The sequence below is a fragment of the Pyrus communis genome, chromosome 5 (genome assembly GCF_963583255.1).
Source record: "Pyrus communis chromosome 5, drPyrComm1.1, whole genome shotgun sequence".
Lineage (NCBI taxonomy): Eukaryota > Viridiplantae > Streptophyta > Magnoliopsida > Rosales > Rosaceae > Pyrus > Pyrus communis.
The window spans coordinates 16,951,217-16,971,609 of NC_084807.1; the positions used below are offsets into that span (position 1 = coordinate 16,951,217).

The following is a 20,393-nucleotide window of genomic DNA, read 5'->3' on the forward strand; positions in this document are numbered from 1 at the left end:
CAAATGTTTTCCCTTCTTGTTAAGCACTTGCAATGTCCTTCTTAAGTTGAAAGACACAAGCATAGTTGTTTAGATTTCCATACATATCCTGTAAGGCTTTCCAAAGCTCATATAAAGAATTGTAGTAGCTAAAAATCTCAGCAACATGTTTCTCCATGGTGTTGAGCAGCAAAGATATGACAAGTTGATCCTTGCAAAACCATGCACCTTATGTAGAGGATGAGCTGCCTGGAGCTTCCACACTTCTATTAACAAACCCTAATTTTTCGTTGCCTCCGAGAGCTAATGATACAGCTCAAGACCAAGGGAGATAATTGAACTCGTTCAAGAGAACTGAACACAAATGTTGATTGGTGTTAACCTCGACGTTTGAGAAATTTGGAGGAGATGTATGGGAGATGTCATCCTCAATATTTACTGAATCTTCTTCAACCATGGCTTAAGGTTGAAGCAAAGATACAGCGAAAAAAAATAGCCAGAGACATGTTACAAAACTTGCTCTGATACCATGTGGTAATTTTGGTTTAAAGCTTCCATGTGTATTTCATGATGATTATTCAATGTACAAGAGACTGGTTATAAAAGAGAAGAAAGAGAAATGAGAGACCAAGAAGGAAGAAGGCATGGTGCCTACCTACTCTAAACCATGCACAAAGACTTTAACACCAATTAGTCACCTCCCTTAATTCAAGGGAAAACTGATTTACAATAATACATTAAGCCTTACCCTAGAGATTTACCTTAGAGATCACCCTTGGTAGCTAGCTCTAGAGGCCGGGAAAGAACACTTCAACAACACAAGCATAGATCACACGTCCATTACAACCTATTTGTAGATTATAAATCTGCAGATGCATATATTACACAATAAAACAATTCAAATTCAAGCCACCTTTTACTACACAAGCAAATCATGACAAGTAGCCTGTGAGTCCAAAACTCAAGGTAACCTCTATAAGATGGTTGTAATTCTAATCAGTTACGTTATTTAGTTTAGGTTTGTTTGATTTGGTACGGCCAATTTGGTTGTGATTTCAGTTAGGTATGTTGTATAGTTTAGGTCGGATACCTTCGGTAGGGTCAATTTGGTACAATTTGTATTTTTTATGTTTTAGTTCATTAGGTTCGGTAATTTTAGTATCATTGATTGTTTGGCCTTATACATTATTTATGATTTGTAAAATCTTATGTGTTTCAATTGTTTGTGTTTGAATGCACCTAATAACTTATTTACTTCATTTTGTTGTAGTCGATCAAATTACACATATTACAATTATCTCATATCGTTATGTTATGAATCTCATAGGTGACACGAATTATGGCACAAAAGAGGATGAGTGAATATTCATTCTTAACTAACACAGGGCCTTTGTCCACAAAAAACTTCAAGATCATGTTAACCTATTCACCTAGAACCTATAGAAAGGACACCTTTTGGGGTTTATTCAATACATATAGAGATGGCATTGTGATAGAAGATGCACAGAAGAATGACTACGATGTTATCGGTATATTGCATACAATAAGGGTCTTAATTGCTTTGATATAAGTGGTAAGCATTTGACAAGAAGAATTGCATATATTGCTGCTATTTTTAGATTACCTAAAGGAAGCAAAGTAATTGAGCATGGAACCCAAGTTTTAAGACCTAGGACAAAATTTTTGAAAAGAAATTTTGGCAACCTTGAAGGGTTAACCAAGGCTATTATTGAGGTTATGATGATTGAAGTGCAAAGGCAGTTAAAAAAGATGATCCCAAAGATTTTGTTCGTCTCATGTGTATCTACTTTTGCGTAACTCTCCTATTATGCAACATAGACACCATAATATCATAGAAACTTGTGAGCTACTATGAAGATATAAACAAAATGAAGGAGTATGCATAGTCCAATGCAAGTGCAGATTTGTTAGGTTAATCTCGTGCAAAAAAAGAGCAACCATGTAATTGGTTGTATTGCAACACTACTTGAAAGTTCTCTGTGTCGACATTTCAATATTTCACTACTTTGTTTTTTTATTTTATTATTTATTTGATTTTTGGTTTGTGCAAGTATTGGTTGTGTGAGAAGACCCACATCATTAGCCCAATTCATAGAAAGGAAAACATGGCCCCAAGATTTGTCCAATGGAATTTGACAGCACTACATGAGTTGGATAAGGTTGAGCTACAAACAATGAAGGTATTAATAGCTAAAAGCTTGCTTTCAATTTATCAAATGATTTGGTCATATTTTAGCATTATGAATTTACAAATTAGCAATGGTTCATATACTATTTTAAAGTTGTATTGCAGCCATATGAAGCAAGTGAAGAAGTAAATGCACTAATAAAACCACCGAAATATGTAACAACACACCAACTTCACACCTCGAATGAGTTGGTACTCAGTACCAAACCTCTCACAACAAAATTGCAGTTGACGTCACACCAATGACAGACCAAAAGACAAAAAAATAGTATTATCAGCGATTGGATTACCATGGGCAGTAATGGGAATAAAAGAGTCAGTGTCGAAGTCACATCATATTATACATCAGTGAACAAAGCACCTGATAACATGAAAAGTTCTATATCATGCAAGATAGGTCCAAGTGATTTCCCCAATTAGACATTAATACCATCCCAAAATTTTGACAAACATGCAATTGATGAAGACCAACAAGTGATAATGGTCAGTAAAATGGAGAATTTGCAAAAGGAGAACAAAAAACTAAAAATAGAGTTGTCCAAGTTGAATATCAGGTGTGAGGTTGCTGAAGTAACTGCTGGTCTAGTGAATGAATCTTTTAACATTGCTGGAAGTGCCTTGGAAAATGTACGGTTAAAACAAAAAAATGTACTTGAAGCTGAGAACCATGCTTTGAGAAAGGAAATTATGGGATTACATAATGGTGATACTGAAATTATGGTACCACCACAACGATCCATAATAAGTGACTAAAAAATAAACAACGAAAGAATGTCTTAGAAAGTTATGAATGTGAACTATTGGTTAAATGGACATCGTCAAACCGTTCAAAAGGGTTTTCGCATGTGAAGAAAATCGTTGGTCTCATTATTGAAGAGGGAAGGATTGATGATAACCAACCAATTTAATCAAAAAGATGAAGAATGAACTTGTTGATGACTACAACAACAAACTAGATTATACGAACTAGAATGAAAATATTTACAATAGTTGAGGACTACAAAAGAAAGAAAAAAAACAATGGCTACATTGAATCCCTCACTTGACATCTTGAGTACTAACATTGGGAAATGCCTAGATGGAAGAGACAGGGAGTGAAATTGCTACTAGGTGGAATAATCTGCAATTTAAAATCTATATACGTGCTTGTCTAACTAGTCAGCCACACTCATCAATTAAGCTCATGTATGTTAGTTTACTCACAGCAGAAGAAGTCAAATTGAAGCTCAGTTTGCTAAAAAGTTCCTAGTTAACTAAGATCCGGTTTAATGCACATTTTAATATTGTCAAGCTTAGTTGCAAGAACTTATCTATTTGTGGATAATGATGAACATCTATCACAAGCAAAAGGAAGACAAGTAAACTAGTGAAGCAATCAATTGCACAGGATGTTTTTGGCCAGAAAAACCTACCTCTGGGTTAAATAACCAGGGACTCTCCACTGAGTGCAATAAACTAGTGAAATCAAGATTCTTACAAAGTTGCCACACAAACTCGATTCCTAAATCCTAATCTACAGAGCAGCTTGTACCTTTGTGCAACCTTGCCTTTCACGAAGTGGACTCCTTTGGTCTTCACAAAGTGGCAACTCCTCTTAAGCTCTTCACCTTGGGGCATCGAAATCCAATCAACTTATGCAGCAAATGGTGTTATGATGAAGTTGATGCAAATATGGATTCGATGTCTAGTTAGCTTCACTAATCAAACACTTGAAAAATGAAACTGATGCGAATCTAAAAAGAGGTCAGTTCAAAGATTTGAAAGGTAGAAATAGTTGACCTAAAACAAAGATCAAAATCACAAAAGCAATGCTACCCTAATATGCAATAATGTGGGTGTTTAGTGCATGAATATGATTTTGTGACTAGGGTTTTCAAGTAAGAACAAAAGGGCAACTCTCAGCTGAAACAACCCTTATTAGAAAAATATAAACCTCCTAGCCAATCTGAAATGAAACCTTAGATTGTGCTTTTATAGTGGGCTGATGTTTCAGACAAAGAGAAGGGTTGGGAAGGCCACGTGTCGTGGTAGGAATAAATTTATGCGACTTCGTTATCTTATTTCTTTGCATTTATTATAGTAATTTATGTTATTTTCGTATTATTGTAGGTCCAGTTGGTAAAGGGGACAATAAATAGTCAAATGGAGTAATTTGGAGCAATTTTGGACCTGGATTGGATAGCAGACATCAATAGCATATGGGCTGGACGTTTTGGTGTTTAAAAGGCGTTAAACATGTGCTAAAATCTGGAGAAATTAAAGTTGAGGCTTGGAAGGCAAAGAATTACACAAGAAAAAGGAATCCTAGTTGGAGAGAAGTTCAGTGACTTGTTTTGAAGTCCAAATAAAGAAAAAGGAATCCTAGTTGGAGAGAAGTTCAGTGACTTGTTTTGAAGTCCAAATAAAGAATCAAAGATGAATCTGGCTTGTTAGAAGACCAGGAATAAAATGGGAAAGGAATTGGGATATCTAGCCTAATTTAGAGGTGCCAAATAAGGCAAAAAGGTGCAAAATAAAGGCTAAGTTGCTGGGATCACTTTAGCCACTTTTACTTGCCCATTTTATTTTGGACGAATTACACAATTCTGATTACCTATTTTTCCTTTATTTTCATTCACTCTAAAGAAAACCCTAGCCGTGCCCTATATATATATATATATACGAAGTGTTTTGCAACGTTGAAAGGTGTGCCGCGCCTACCATTAATCCATTGAAGTTGCTGGAATTTTCAAAGTTCTTTCTCTCTTTGTTTTAAGTTTCAATGTTCATTTTAGAATTTTTTTTTGGTTATGATGAACATGTGTAACTAAGTTTCTTTTTAGTTAGAGATGAATTTGAAGCCACGATCATATGTTTTATATAAATTGATTACATCCAGTTATTGTTTCATAAAACGTGAATGCAATTTACTTATCTATTTTATAGAAAACTTATTCTTGTATGTCTATTAAGGATGCATACATAGTTTGCATGCAGAGATTTGATGCTAGAATATAAGGGAATTTTACCTAATCGTTATGAACTTATACTTGCAAGTAGTAAAAGTCACTAGTCATGATTGAGTTAAGTAAATCCTTAGTAGGAGTATCATGCTTTTTATAGTTACAAATGCTTTGTTAATGCTTATGATTTTCACAGAACTTAATGATCTTCGAGATGTATCTCTATCATGCATTTCATAGATAGGGAACTTGAGAAAAATAATTTGGTTGCGTCATTGAGTCCAATTCAATGAACTTCGAAAAATCTGAGAGTTAATTAGTGTTGTTCACAATTAATTTGGGGCATTGTAATTCATGGTTTATAGGAAGAATAACTGGAAATTGATTTGTATGCATATGATTCATGTGTGCAGAAGAATCCTTTAGCTATCCTTTCATCCATATTTCATTCACAACTTAATTTACTTGCTGCCATTTTACTTTTGTTTTTATTAAATTTGTCCAAAATCCCCCCAGTCATTGTTTTGTTGTTAGTTTAACTTGGTTTTCAGTTTTATAAGTTTAATTTGTGTTGATTAGCATCCCTTCTAATCCCTGGAATAGAACGATCCCTATTTACTCGTACTATGATTGCATAATTTATATAGGGTTTAATTTGTGTGTTAGTGTTTACCACATGATCATGTGCAAAAGAAATCTGAAAAGATTTAAGGTTAAAAAACACTCTTGGAAAAAAAGTTGTCAGATAGCCCATGTGTGTTGTCTTAAAGTGTATGCCCAACTCGCGCGAAGGCAGCGAGAAGTTTTGATGAGACAACCACTAGACAAAATGTACTGGAAATAATGACATGAAGTGCATATATATGAACAAACCTTTGATGTAAGAATTTAAGCTCTTGAGAAGACTATTTCTAGCAACGCGATCCCAGAGAACCATTTAAACCCTAAATCTAACTAGAGTATGTGTTGTACAATTTATAACATTTGACAAGAAAAGCCAAACAATAAAATTAGACTTCACACAGAGAAGCTTGACAAATATCTTAGAAGCACTACTTCCAGGTGAGTCCACATTTATCTTAATTGTTTTAACTCAATGTTGCATGCACATTGTAATTGATTTAATTGAACATGTCAAAAGTATTTGACATGTTTGTTCATATGATTCACCCAAAGTGCACCATTATAGAAGGGTGATCTGGTTGTTATATTCAAATAAGATGTTGAGTTCTTGCTAAAGGAATTAGGATTACGCACATGTGTAAGTTTGCCAATTTTAAAAAGAATTAGTACCTTCAAAAACCTATTACTTGTTGGCCTTTATAACTATTTGAATTGATTTTCAATATGACAAATGTACGCAGGCTATCGATGCATTCACTGAGATGCTTTCGATCCGCTAGTCGATAGATCTACTGAGGAAAACAAAATTGCTATTTATGCCCACGCATTGCTGGGTAAGAATACGAGTCACTTATTCATGGTTGAAAGTGAAAACTAACATGTTTTTGGTGGTCAGTAATGAAAATATAGTGCATATTTCCATAATTTTCTAGCTTGGGTTTTATCGTTACAATAAAGTGGTTTAGGTACAGTCAATTAGGTCTCATTTAGTAGCTTTGGTTTGTACAAAATTGGTATATATTTTTTTGTCTTTCATTTTTTTTTTTTGATGAATTTTATACCACTAATATATCATACTCATTATTGATGGTAGGAATACATCATACGTGGCGAAATCCAACAACGAAACAGATGCTAATGGATTTTGGGTTGAGTGAATTCATTTTCATTCCTTTGAGGCACCAAATTACATGGCATTTTACATTGATGGTCCTTATAATAAAGGAACATAAATGGCATCATTACAATCCATTAACAATTGAGAAAAACAAAGTTAAACGACGAGTGCTACAAAGATGCTCAAAATATTGTAGGTTACCTTTACAATTTTGAATGAGATATTTCCTTTGAAATGAAATTCTATACTAGGTATACGGTGGCTAAATGTTTGAATAAGAATTAAACCAAATGCAAAATTAGCTTTAACAACAGGAGTGGCTAAGAAGAGAGGGAAAACCATAATAGTGAGGGAGCCACTGAAAAGGGGGGGAGAACGAAACATATAACTTTTTAAACTGTGTAGGTGCTAAGTGTCCCCTATTCTCGAGTCCAATTTTTCCACAACATGATGAATCATCGTACGTGTTTTGAATTCTCTCCCATTCAAATTGTTTACAGTTTACATGTATTAGTGTTTAGTATTCATTTGATGATTCTCAAGGTTGACCGTGTTGTGACTATTATGTACTAGATGGAACATTTAGCAGAGGAATGGCCACAAAAAGGAATTTTTTTTAGGAGGTTGAACATATAATGATGAAAGCAAAGATCATGAGCAAGTTGCTGACTGCTCAATAAGGAAAAGAATGAGGTAGTTGGAGACTTTATAACAAAAAAGAAATAGTTGGAGTTTTAGTTACATTTCATCGATGACAATAATATGTTAGGGATGAACATCTTTGTGTAAACAAGAATTATCGTTGTTTATTTTTTTTTTAATTTAAATAAACATTCACGAGTGTACTTAATAATGATCCCATAACTGGTACAAATGAATTTTCTAATTGGATGATGATTTGATCAGTTTGGTCATATTGAGTTTGTACCTACTTGATGCTTAGTGTTTGAATCACTTAATATTATGTTGTGTGACTAAAGACCATCGAATCAAATTCTTTTGCAACTGCATGATGCAGCCGTTATTGTACCGGATGCCGTGTACTTCTCATGGTTTTTTTTTAGAAATTTTGCAATTGCATGATGCATATGTTATTGTACTTGGTGCCATGTGTTTATTTTTCATGGTTTGCTTTTGGTTTGGTCAATTCTGATGTAGGAGTAATCAAAATTCCATTCGTTAGTTATTTAAAAAAAATTGACAAGAAAAATCGTTGTAACCAGCTGAAATTGAAGGATTTCATTAACCCTTATATTCCACGTGATACAGTATAAATGAAAAATCTCTAATAATCTTAATATAATGAGACAGTGAAGGGATTCATTAACCATTGTAATTAGCTAAAATCAAGGGATTTATTAACTATTGTGATGAACTGAATTGTGACCATAATTAAAGAGATTTGACATTTGCTCTTTCGTTAATGAAATTCAATAACCATTGTAGTCATACTTATTATTGATATTAAAAAATTAATCAACATTACTATTGAAAGTTAGACAACATAACCAAATCATACTAAATTAACTAAAACAAGACACCATTTCATTGAAAAGTAAATCTTTATTCTAATTGTCAACATGAAATTCATCAACATAAATCATTGGGTTGCACACAACATAGACAATCATACCAAATCCATTGAACTAAATCAACCATACCTAAACTTTTAGGGCACGTTGATTGATGTTGTCATGGACAACACCAGATTAGCCATTGTTGCAATTGGAAAACTCATGTTTACTTAGTTTTCTAAGCTTGTCAATGACTTTTGCAACAATGAGTTGCCTTTAAATCTCATAGCAAGCAGCACTCTCAGCTTGGACTTCAGGTTCAAAAGTGCAAAAATTGTTATGATGTCCTATTGCTCGAAGCTCCAATTCCTAGCGACCGCACCTAAATACATATGTAATAGTAGACGTGATTAAGCATGATTAACTAATTCTGGTATACACATAAAAATCAGTTAAGTAGTAGATACTAAGGGAGGACAAGAAAATATCTTTGACACACAAGATTAGTACATCAATTTTCCACAACTAACCAAGAAATGATAAAAAAGAATATTAACTTTTTCGTTCATACAATTTGGTAGCAATACTTCTGTAGGTGCAATTGAATAGGTTTAGAAAACCTAAACAAGACACCATTTCATTGAGGAGTAAATCTTTATTCTAAACTCTTTAATAATCACCATATGGAAACATAGTTCTAGTAGTAACAAAACTAAGATCACCAGAAAGAAAAAAAAAAACATTGTTCTAGTGTCAAGATAAATTAAAAGATAAGTTGTCGAATTTGGGCTTCATATTTATGGGAACTATGCCGCCAGAGTCGATGACACCTCCCACATGTTATCGACCTTGATTGTTTGCCAAGTGATTTCATCATCTTAAGCTTTAGGCTCCTAGATTGTTTTTAGTCAATGACAGAAAAATTTCTTCAACTCCACCAATATCAAGTTGTCAATGTTTGAAATTGCATATATTGGAAAGGACTACGAACGCTTGTAGTATTCAATAGTGAAGAAACCTTCAACAATCATAAAGATTCTTGTCATCATTGATAATCCCAGCCACTACATGCTCACATGGAAACCCTTTAATTTGCCATTGATAACATGAACGTAAACGTCTTTCCAAATCCACTATTACTGAAATCAAATATCATTGTATACCTAAAAAACAGAGTGACTTACCTGGCTTATTTACCAATGACTACCAACGTCCAAAACTTGATTAAGGTGTTCCTCCATCTCTAGATATAAAAATGTATTTATGATGCTCGAAACCATTTAGATTTCATTTCCATCATCATCACTCTATACCATCAACCATTTGATAAATTGGGAACGATTGTTCTTCACATATTCAAGAATTAAAAAATCCTACAACATTGGACCACATTTCGTCATACCTATAAAAGGGAATAATAATTAATGTATGAGCCTCATTCAACAACAAATGATGAGAAGAAAAAAAAAAAAAAAAAAAACAAAATAATGATTAATGTATGAGCCGCATTCGACCAAATCACTGTTCAATCAAAGAAAGTCTTCACTACAAATCCGCCTTCATCCTCTAAAAACCTTAGGTACATATAAAAGACTTCTAGGTAGATGCATAAGCACACTTGCAAAACAAATGCACAATATGATAACTGAAAATTTTGCCCTAACCTGTAGAATATTTACAAAAGACATTTCTCTCCAAATGTTCCAAACAAAAAGCATGATGAGAATATAGAAAAACTTTAGCCATAGACTCAAGCAACCTCTTACTCCTATTTGAAACAAAAGTAACTGTTCATTCTTACAATGTCAACATATAGCACAATTGCTCCATGAGCCATGTCTAGTTTTCTTCATTCTCAATAACAACCATGGCAAAAGAAAAGGAAAAATGACACGCCCCGACCCGGAATGCCCACTAGGACTTTGAATCAAGCTATGCTGGCTGACACAAGGAAGGCGTTGAAGCCATAAAGTGTGATAATGTGAAAACTATGAATAAATTTAGACATAGAAGTGCCTAAGTACATGAGTGCGCGGTGAGCAGGTATAGACCCATACACACGTGATACAGAGTATAAGTAGAGTACAGTAAGGTAAGATAACAATTATACCATCATAAGAAGCCACATGTACTGGGAAGTGACACGAATCCTTGTCGATACGGAAACTTTACTACTAGAACCTGGAGGGGTGCAAAATAGAAAATGTGAGTGGGCGAAAACAAAGTTTTTCAAAAACCATTCACTTATCAAAGGTAATAACCCCTCGCTATAAAACTTGTATAATTTCCCAGAAAATAGAACACATACGTATATCAAAACCATGCTCGGAATAGCAAAATCCACATATATGCCATGTCAAATATCATATCATAAAATATGTCAGCCAGGTGATATAAATCAATGCAAATGATATATCAGCCGAAGTCACCTTACGTGACCTGTACGGCTAAATCTAGAGCTCATCCATACAGCCGGAGTTACCTAACGTGACCTGTACGGCTCAAATTTATATCTCAACAATTATGCCTGCACATGCGTCGGAACCACCTAAAGTGGTTTGTACGACAGGATTGGGTGTAAATAAATACACTTAAGTGCTACGATCACGCGAAGACTGTGCGAATGATCGCGGGTCACCTACGAGTCGGAACCACCTATAGTGGTCTGTACGACAGGCCTGTGCACCTACCTTGGATTCAAGATGAGCGTAAGGTACGGGAGGTGAACATCACGTGAATGATTGTGCCCTGGCCATGGGCGGGAGCACTAACACCGGGGTGCAAGTTTATGAGCTCTAAATGCATCTAATATGGCATACACGACTCACAAGCAACCTGTACGACAATGTCAGAGTTGCCTATCATTGCAACCTGTATGACAAGGTTGGAGTTGCCTAAAACATAATTATAGTCAAGCCATGACTCAATCATTTCAAATAAAATATAATCATAACCATGCATCTCACATTTCACAACATATACTCACCTGAACTTACCAGTGCGTCCTGCGTTCACCCTCGTACTTCAAAGCATTCACAATAATTATATGCAGTAATATACCTATGGATATGCCATGATGCAATCCAAAACTTAACCATATCGTAGTGCTTTCAAATACACACACACACACACATATAATGTGGCGTAAAATGTACAATCTAAAATGCCTTACTCCTGAACTATTTATTTTCGGGAATAATTATTAGTGACAAGCCTAACTAAACACTAGCTTAACTAACTATCAATACTTACAATTCCTTACTTCAATTTCATGATTTCTCACACATTGATTTATGACCAACACTTAACCATCAACTCATAAGGTGAACTCTCACATATGGTATGACTGCATCTAATGTCTCGTTAGACTGCCTACGTACCCTAAACAGGGATAAAGCCATTCGTAGTGCGCCATTCCAAAGTTCAAACCAAATCCAAATATATTCATTTAATCCAACATATACAACAATCACACTAATATTCAAACCACAACAATTAAATCTCAAAGGCATAATTAGAATAACAAAATTCACATATAAACACAAAGTCGGCTCCCTGGCCGTGCACCGCCGCACCAGCCACTCAACTATTGTCAAAAATTACCAAAATTTACAGGAATGAAGATCTCAATTAGTAGAGTAACTTTTATACCTGTGACCAAGGCCAATTAGGCCGGGAAAAGGTTCAATTTTGTTAAAACCCGTCGGAATCCCTATACTTAGGTGTTTTCGATTCGACCTCCAAACTTGCTCCGACGCCTCCATCACTGCCTGGGCTTTGTTCCTAGGTTCTAGGGGAATGTTTTGGTAGTGGTAAATGAAGGAGATGGTTTCACAATTGGTAGATCACGAGCAAGGATTCCCATGACACCCACGGTGCGGATTTCCCAGTTTCAAGGCCAAATTCTCTCCAAGTGATGAGGGGTTCTAATTTGCTGGAGAATCATCGGAAAATGCACCAGAATTAATGGTGTCGCCGGGTCAGCCCGAAATGGAAAACCGACTAAAAGGATCTGGTGTATCCCTCTCCCTCATTTCCCCTCCTATTTCCCTTTTTTGGTTGGTCACTCACCTTCCTCTCTCATCTCCCCATTCGGTCACTCTCTCCCGGTTTCTCATGCTCTCCCCTTCTCATTGGTCCCCCCAACCCTGCTTTCTTTTCTCTGATTGGGCAGCAGCCCTTTTTTTTCTTCTTTCTTTCGTCCAGCCTTCCCTTTTTTTTTCCACCAATCACACACACACACACACACACATATCATAAAATCAATTAATAATAATAATAATAATAATTAAAATATAGAGTAAGATAATTAAAATAGTGATTCGCTCCAAAATTTCATGTATTAAAATTACGCTTTGCCCATAGAGCAATTCCGAAATTTCACGTTGTTTGGGCCCAAAATATTATTGTTGGGCCGAGCAGCAAGATGTACTCGGCCCAAGGTGATGGTAAATACTATGGGCCGAATAATAACTCCCGGGTAAGCTGGCAGGATCGGCCAAATCCTATCCCAAGTAGTCCAGATGAATAGAAAAGATCGAAGAAATCCTAGTACGACCAGGATTCTCGACCGGCAAGGAATGGAGTCCCGAAAAGAAGGAAAATTCAGAATCCCAGTGGGAGTAGGTTTGTTCGAGTTAGAATCGAAATGGGACAAGGACTCCCAATCCAAATCGGAATTGGTTTCAAGGAATGGGGTACTATAAATACAAGAGATCATACAACAGAGAGGGCCCCTTCAAAATCAGCATACAATTGCCCTGCGCAAAACCTCTCAAACACCTTGAGATTTTTCCTTTTCTTTTCCTGCCGACACATCTTCAGTTTGGATAAACAGCACTGTGGAAGCACCCGGCGAGCATCTTCAGTTTGGATAAACAGCACTGCTGCCGCAGAATCAGCCGACCAAGAAGCACCTTCAGTTTGGATAAACAGCACTGCGTCGAGGTCGACTGGTTACCTATCTAAGTCTCGGTCGAGAAGGGTTTTCGAACCTTTGTTGGCAGAGGTCACCTTACTAGCCTTCTCGGCATAGTCAGGTGTTACGAATTGCATTACTCGGCGTACTGGACGCCGAGCGGTTTTATGATTGGATACTCGCAAGTGAGTTTCAGGGTTCGGCATTCCAACGGCCGAACTACGTTCACCATCATGACATACATCACGTTTGAGTACCTGTGCCCATACAGTTTGGTCTCGATTCGATGTGCTTATACTCTTACGAATATAATCACAATGACCGAATCGGGCTCGGACGACTTGTGAACTCCGCAGAATTAGCAGCCTTGTCTTCAGGCTGTAGAACTCAAAGACCAAGAGTGTTCCTTCCTCGGTCGCAATCGCAAGATAGAGAAGTCAACAACGCGCTCAAAGCTACATCAACAAATTTTTACTCCTCGGCCAAGCTCGGCCAACGAGTTGGCACGCCCCGCATTCGACCGAAGGACGTAGTTAGCTTATTAGTTACTCGGCCTGTGCGCCACGTAGGTTTTGTAATTTTTAGGGTCAACAAACGTATTAAAATTACAAAAACCATAATTTTTAGGAACTGGTTGTCACAAAAAAAAAAAAAAAAAAAAAAAAAAGACCCTACAAAAAGAAAGCAAAGGCAATAAAAATATAATAAAATAAATACATTAAATAATTGCACCAAAAAAATATAAAAGTACTTTGGTTCTCATTCATAACGGTAGCTGCAAGCAATGTGCCTTCGTAATTATTTTTGCCAAAAGCACCATCGAGAAACAACAAAGGCCCACAAAAACGAAATCCTAAATGCAATTGTAATAAGAGATGAATAGTCTCTTAACCGATGACTGTTTGGCTCACACTCTAAGACGCAATGAGTGCTCGGATTGTGCTCCTTGACTGATTTGACATGCCATGTCAATTGTCGGTATGACAATAACTCGGCACTACGAACCAATGTCTTTTTACTTTCATTCTCTCATAACATGCATTATAATGCCACGAAGAATTTTCTGCCTGTGCATTTGCTCCTGCCTCAACTACTGTGTGGTTACTATATTTATATCAGTGCTAGTTTTCTTTTAATTGGTCACATATTATACATCACGCGTATAGCCATATCTGATTGTATCATACATGATGGATGCCCAGGGACAACATAACTAAAATCAAAAGTACCAACCACCAATTCATCAACCCTCAAACAAACATGTGAACAAACCTCAGAGAATGAAGTGTTACCAAAAATTGGAAAAAAAAAAAAAAAAAAAAGGTTTTTCAATTGTAGTTACATCTGCCAATGATAGCCAATTTTTTTCTCCTACAAATAGATAAAACATAAAAAAAAAAAAAGTAAGTACGATGAAAACAAAATTTGTACCTAAGAATGAGACATCAGATGGTAGAAGAATGTGACTTCATTTAGTAAAAGAATGAGACATGTAGCTACAAAAAATAAAATAAAATAAAATAAAATAAAAAAGAAAAGAAAAGATCAAATCTCCTAAACAAACAACTGAAAGAAAATAAGATGTACAAATGCATGGGTACATAGTTTCGACTCAGAAGATACGACCACTGAGGAATCCACCATTAAAACTCTCCCTAATACGAATGCACTATATCCTTATGTACATAAGAGCCACATCACATTCATAATAGCCATGCATGTACAATGAAAACAAATTGTGTATAATGAAATAAATAAATAAGTATCCACCATCAAAAGTCTTCCATTTCATTAAACACATTGTCGTTTAGTATAATTATGTCGTCAAGTTCACGTGTGTGGGATCATTTAAAAAAAAATACTTGAGAATTTCATTAAACACATTGTATGCGTTGTGTATTGATCATGTAAAGCCCAACACAAATTTGATCAAACCTTATCCATGCTTCAACTCTTTAAAAAAATATGAAATTGGATAGTTTAAGAAAAATATTACCTCTTCAAAGTAATGGGTTCTTTGAATCACAAATAAAGAATAACATTTTACATTTTTACAGAACTTACCTCAAAATGAATGACTGGTTGGAATTGGGGTTGAAAACCCAAACGACAAACAGACTAGTATGAACGATCACCAACCAATATCACAACTGCTTCATTTTGATTTTGGACCCTAGTGCATATATGTAAATTTTGAAAATCTACATGATATTATGAATTTATAATGAGACCATCCAACCTATAAAGGGATATTGATTTTCAGCTTCAATATGTAGAAAAGAAGCGTGAACATCGTCATCAATAAGGGAGGAGGAAAAAACTTCTTTGACGTCCAAGATGGATAACTGTATTGTAAGTCTGTAACCAAATGCATAAAGATGTAAATAATCAATAAATCCAAAACGTTAAAACATTTATTTGTCCCTAAAGGTAATATGGACCAAAATATCGTAAGTACATTAAAAAATAACTAAATCTGACGTGGACATAAGTCAAAAGCCTATTTTTAGTTTTGAACCTTACACACGGTACTGTTGAATAAAATAATTTTTTTAGGGAATAAAATAAAGTTTTTTTATAAAAATTTCACAAAACTATAAACTCTGCATATTCTTATGTAAACAAGGGATACGGAGGAAGCTTTTCATTTTAGGTATTTACCATCCACAAAAAATGCAACTTAAACGCCATGGGAACAAGGAGTACGGATGAAGATTTTTACCATCAGCAAATTGCCATTCTTATTTTCTCCCTCGTTTTGGATCGATTTAATAGTTATTTCCATGGCTTCAATAAATTCTGAAATATTTATTTATTCTTCAAATAGAATGTGTTTCCAGTTTCACATTAGACCAGTGCCGTTGACATACATATGGTACTCTGATTGTTCGACGATGCCCACAACTGATCCATGTTTGCTTCATCAATTATCAAGGACACATAACTAGGTTTTTCTTTTAGGTTAATTAGGATTAATTTGAGTGTATTTAGGTTTATTCAAGTGAGTTTTTAGCTTTATGTAAAAGTTTTTATAAAAATTGAACTTATGAATTTGCAGGCTAAATTTGGTTATAAAGCTAAAACTCGTTTTTTTCTACTCTTCTACTAAATATTGACTGTTCGAGTGAACATTTTGTCTTCTACTCTCATTGTTGTGTGTTTTTATTTTGGTTTATTTTCTGAGTACTCTTTATATTTAACCTCATTTCATCTAGTTTTATGTCTAAAAAAGTTAAATGCCGGACATGATACGTATGGTTTGTGAGTAGACCTGGTATTAGTGTCGTGTTTCTCGTGTTCATATTGTTTTCGTGACATAATCGATATCTTAACAGGTCATGTCATGTAACACCCGTTAAAGTAAACAGGTAATATGACCCGACCCGAAATTACCCGTTTATTATCAGGTAGTATAACCCAACCCGTTACCGTTAAAGAAAATATATTTTAAATCAATAAATAATAAAAATGAAAAACATAATACTAAATCAGTATATGTATACGACATTCTCAGTAAATATTACTTCGAAACATAGAAAAATAAAAACATTTGTCTTTCAAGTATTGCATACTCCAAAATCAGAGCCTAATGAAACAACATTAGTACATTACTACAAAATACCAAATGTTCAAGGATATGCAAAATGAAGGTAGTTGCATTTCAAGGTTGGGGAACCTTGCACGTTTATATATGCTTCATATTTTCAGACTTGTCCATTAATTATTATGAATTTTATTTATTTTGAACTCCCTTAAAATAATATTCATAAGGGTTTGTATGGTTTTAAAAATTCAAATGACAATGTACCTATACTCAAAACGTAGAGGATGCGATCACGAGCGTTTGCATATTCTTTTCACATTTTCCGTACTTGTGAATTAATTATTATAATTTTTTTAATGTGTATGGTATTTTTAAATTACTTGATATTTTTATTTTTAGTGTGCTTTATAATTTTTAAATCTCTCTTTGCCTATAGTATACTAAAATAAATAAATAAATAAAACTTATATGTTTTAAATTTATATAGAATAATAATGCAATAATACATATTTAATATACAATATATACATTGTGACATCCCGTCCCGAAATTATTTAAAACGTACGTGTGAATTGTCAACTTTGCCCCTAGTTCGTTTCTTTGACATTATTGGTTGTTTTGTGTGTTGTGGCATGTGTTGGGCCACACACACACATGCACACTCACTGTCTCTCTCTGTCCTTTCTCTGTCTCTGTCTCTCATCTCCCTTTCCCTTCCCGTTCACCTTAAACGTACGGACACACACACAACTCACATAAATCATCACAGATCGAAGGAACCAATTGCACCTTCAAACTCGTGAGACTGAGGGGAACACAGACGTACCATTTTCAGCTCATAGGTGTCTTAGTGAGGTCCCAAGGAGCCTCGGAGTGCTTCGTTGGAAGTGTTTTGACGTCGGGATCGCCTGGTTCGAAGTTGGTCGGTTTTGGAGTTTGTGGACAGTTATTTCGCATATAGGTGACACGTACCCCGAGGACGAGCGTGTGCACTCGAGGCAGGGGGGCTACGACCCTTCCACATACCAGTGAGTGGGCTTTTGTTTTCCGTATATACCTATATACATTTATTTTCCCAGAAATTGTTTAAAAAGGGTTAAGTGTTTTATGCCATGCACCATATTATTATCGTTTATGCATCATTGCATACATTAGTAGTGGTACACATATGCATATGCATATTTGGTGCTGTGGACGCACAGGTAAGTGGTATACACGTTTACAATTCAGTAGTGGTTTGAGATGCTTAGAGAGCTCATAACCTGCACCCCCGGTGTTAGTGCTCCCGCCCAGAGTTAGGGGCACAGTCCTTCACGTGATGTTCACCTCCCGCACCACACGCTAAGCTTGGATCCAAGTTAGGTGCACAGTCCTGTCGTACAGACCACTTTAGGTGGTTCCGACTTGTAGGTGACCCGCGATTATTCGCACAGTCTTCACGTGATCGTAACACTAGAGCGTATATATATATATTACACCCAGGCCTGTCGTACAGACCACTTTAGGTGGTTCCGACTCGTGGGCAGGTTCAGTTATTGAGTTTGAGATTTGAGCTCTATATGCAGCCGTACAGGTCACGTTAGGTGACTCCGGCTGCCAGATGTTATGCTATTGATATGAGTTATACCTGAGCACTTGCATATCATTATGAGGCTTTGACATGGCACATTGTTGAGCATGATTGACATACCCTTGAGCATGATTGGCATATTTATACATATGTATATATGATTATTTTTTGGGAAGTATACAGGTTTTACGGCGAGGGGTTAGAATGTATTTTGCTAAATGGTTTTCGAAAAGATTTGTTTTTGCCCACTCACGCTTTTGTTTTGCGCCCCTCCAGGTTCTAGTTGATTAGCAGTTTCGGTGGTTTCCCCTGAGGGCTTTTCCGGCGTTTTTGACAGACACTCACCATTGTAGGGTCACCTTCGGGTGTACTATTGTCGCAATCTTCTTTTGGACTGCTGTAGACCTGCTCTGAATTGTGTTTCACTTATGCTAGCACTTGTTCTAGGACTTTGTATGCTAGTTTTTAAATTATTCGTACTTTTATATTACTACTTTATTAGCTTCCACACGTGCACATGGCTACGTCACCTTCGTGTGACGGCTAACACGCTCCGATCTCGGTCGGGGTGTGTCAGTTTGGTATCAGAGCTTAGGTTTGGCAGTCCTGTGTCCTTGTGAGTATTCTAATGGTTTTGGTGTCTTCTGTCAGAATTATGCCGCCTCGTCGGGAACCACGTCGCTCTTCCGAGTCTAGCTTCCCCGATGTTGCTCAGTTGGGGGAAGTTATTGCTACAGCCCTTCAGTCAGCGATGCGCCCTCCCCAGAGGACTCATCTGGAGACTATGTACAATCTGAAATTGGATAAGTTCGAAGGTAGTGAGGGGCATGAGGGCGCAGAGCGTTGGTTAGAGCACATAGAGAAGACTTTCCGTGTGCTGCACAATCAAGGGAACCTTTCTGTTGAGAGGTGGGTCGAGACGACCTCATGGTTTCTGGGTACGGAGTCTGCAGCCTGGTGGGAGCAGGAGCTCCGTCGCCTGACTTTAGCTGAAAGGACTGATTGGGACGTTTTCAAGGAGTTGTTCAAGAGGAGATTTGTGCCCCCTGAGTACATTGACCGTAAGAAGCAGGAGTTTACCGAGCTGAGACAGCGGAAGATGACGGCTAATGAGTACTATCGTAAGTTTACGGATTTGTCCCGTTACCATCCTGATGTCGTTGGTAATCCGGCGGTCGTTTCCGCCTAGGTACTAAGAAGTTGTGGCGTTCGATGACGTCTACTACTCACTGTGAGACTTACCAGGACTTCTACGAGATACTGCTGAGGATTGAGGATTCTGAGAATATGTCGAGTGACAGTGAAGAAGAAGAGAAGGATGGCAACCAGAAGAAAGACGACAAGGGTAAAAGGCAAACGTCGCTCGGGCCTGGTAAGACTCAGAACTTTAAGAGGGGTGGTGCTAGTTCTAGTTCTTCTAGTGATGGCTTCAGTGCCACTGAACAGGGTCGTGGAGGTAGATTTTCTGGTGGTGCTAGAGGCCAGAGGCAGGGCGATGGTGGTCGAGGTAGAGCCCCTGTTTGCCGCAGGTGTAACAACCGGCATTTCGGCGAGTGTAGGCGTGGCAGCAGTGGTTGCTTCACGTGTGGACAGGTGGGACATAGAACTGCGAATTGTCCCAGGGTCAGCAGCAGAAACCGCAGCAGACCTTTATGCCACTACCTGCACCGCTCCAGCAGATCCAGGGTCCGACTAGCTACTGCCAGACTGGTCGAGGTGGTGCTTACCACTATCAAGGCGATGCTGTCCCTTATGCTCTAGGGCAGTATCAGTATCCCCAGGATCCCTATTCCCAGGGTGGCTATCCTCAGTATTCGGGCGGCTATATGCCGTATCCTTCAGCTCTAGTAGGTGGCTCTCAGTGGTATCAGGGAGGACAGTATCAGCAGGGTGAGATTGCCACTAGCAGTGCAAGGTCTTCGAGACAGTCGGGTCAGCCCAGTCAGGGGCGTGGTGCTCAGGGACGCGGTGTTCAG

The 20,393-nt window shown here is 36.9% G+C and overlaps 1 protein-coding gene across 1 annotated transcript; it reads left to right on the top strand.

Annotated features, from left to right (window-relative positions):
• Positions 1–19,168: 19,168 nt before the first annotated feature.
• On the top strand, positions 19,169–19,606 carry LOC137734315 (uncharacterized). The gene has a single exon (XM_068473605.1). It carries the CDS (start codon positions 19,169–19,171, stop codon positions 19,604–19,606), a length of 438 nt encoding a protein of 145 aa, XP_068329706.1.
• Positions 19,607–20,393: the final 787 nt, after the last annotated feature.

Excerpts from the sequence above, each read along its gene's own strand:
- LOC137734315 (XM_068473605.1), top strand. The coding sequence starts at position 19,169 with ATGCGCCCTCCCCAGAGGACTCATCTGGAGACTATGTACAATCTGAAA.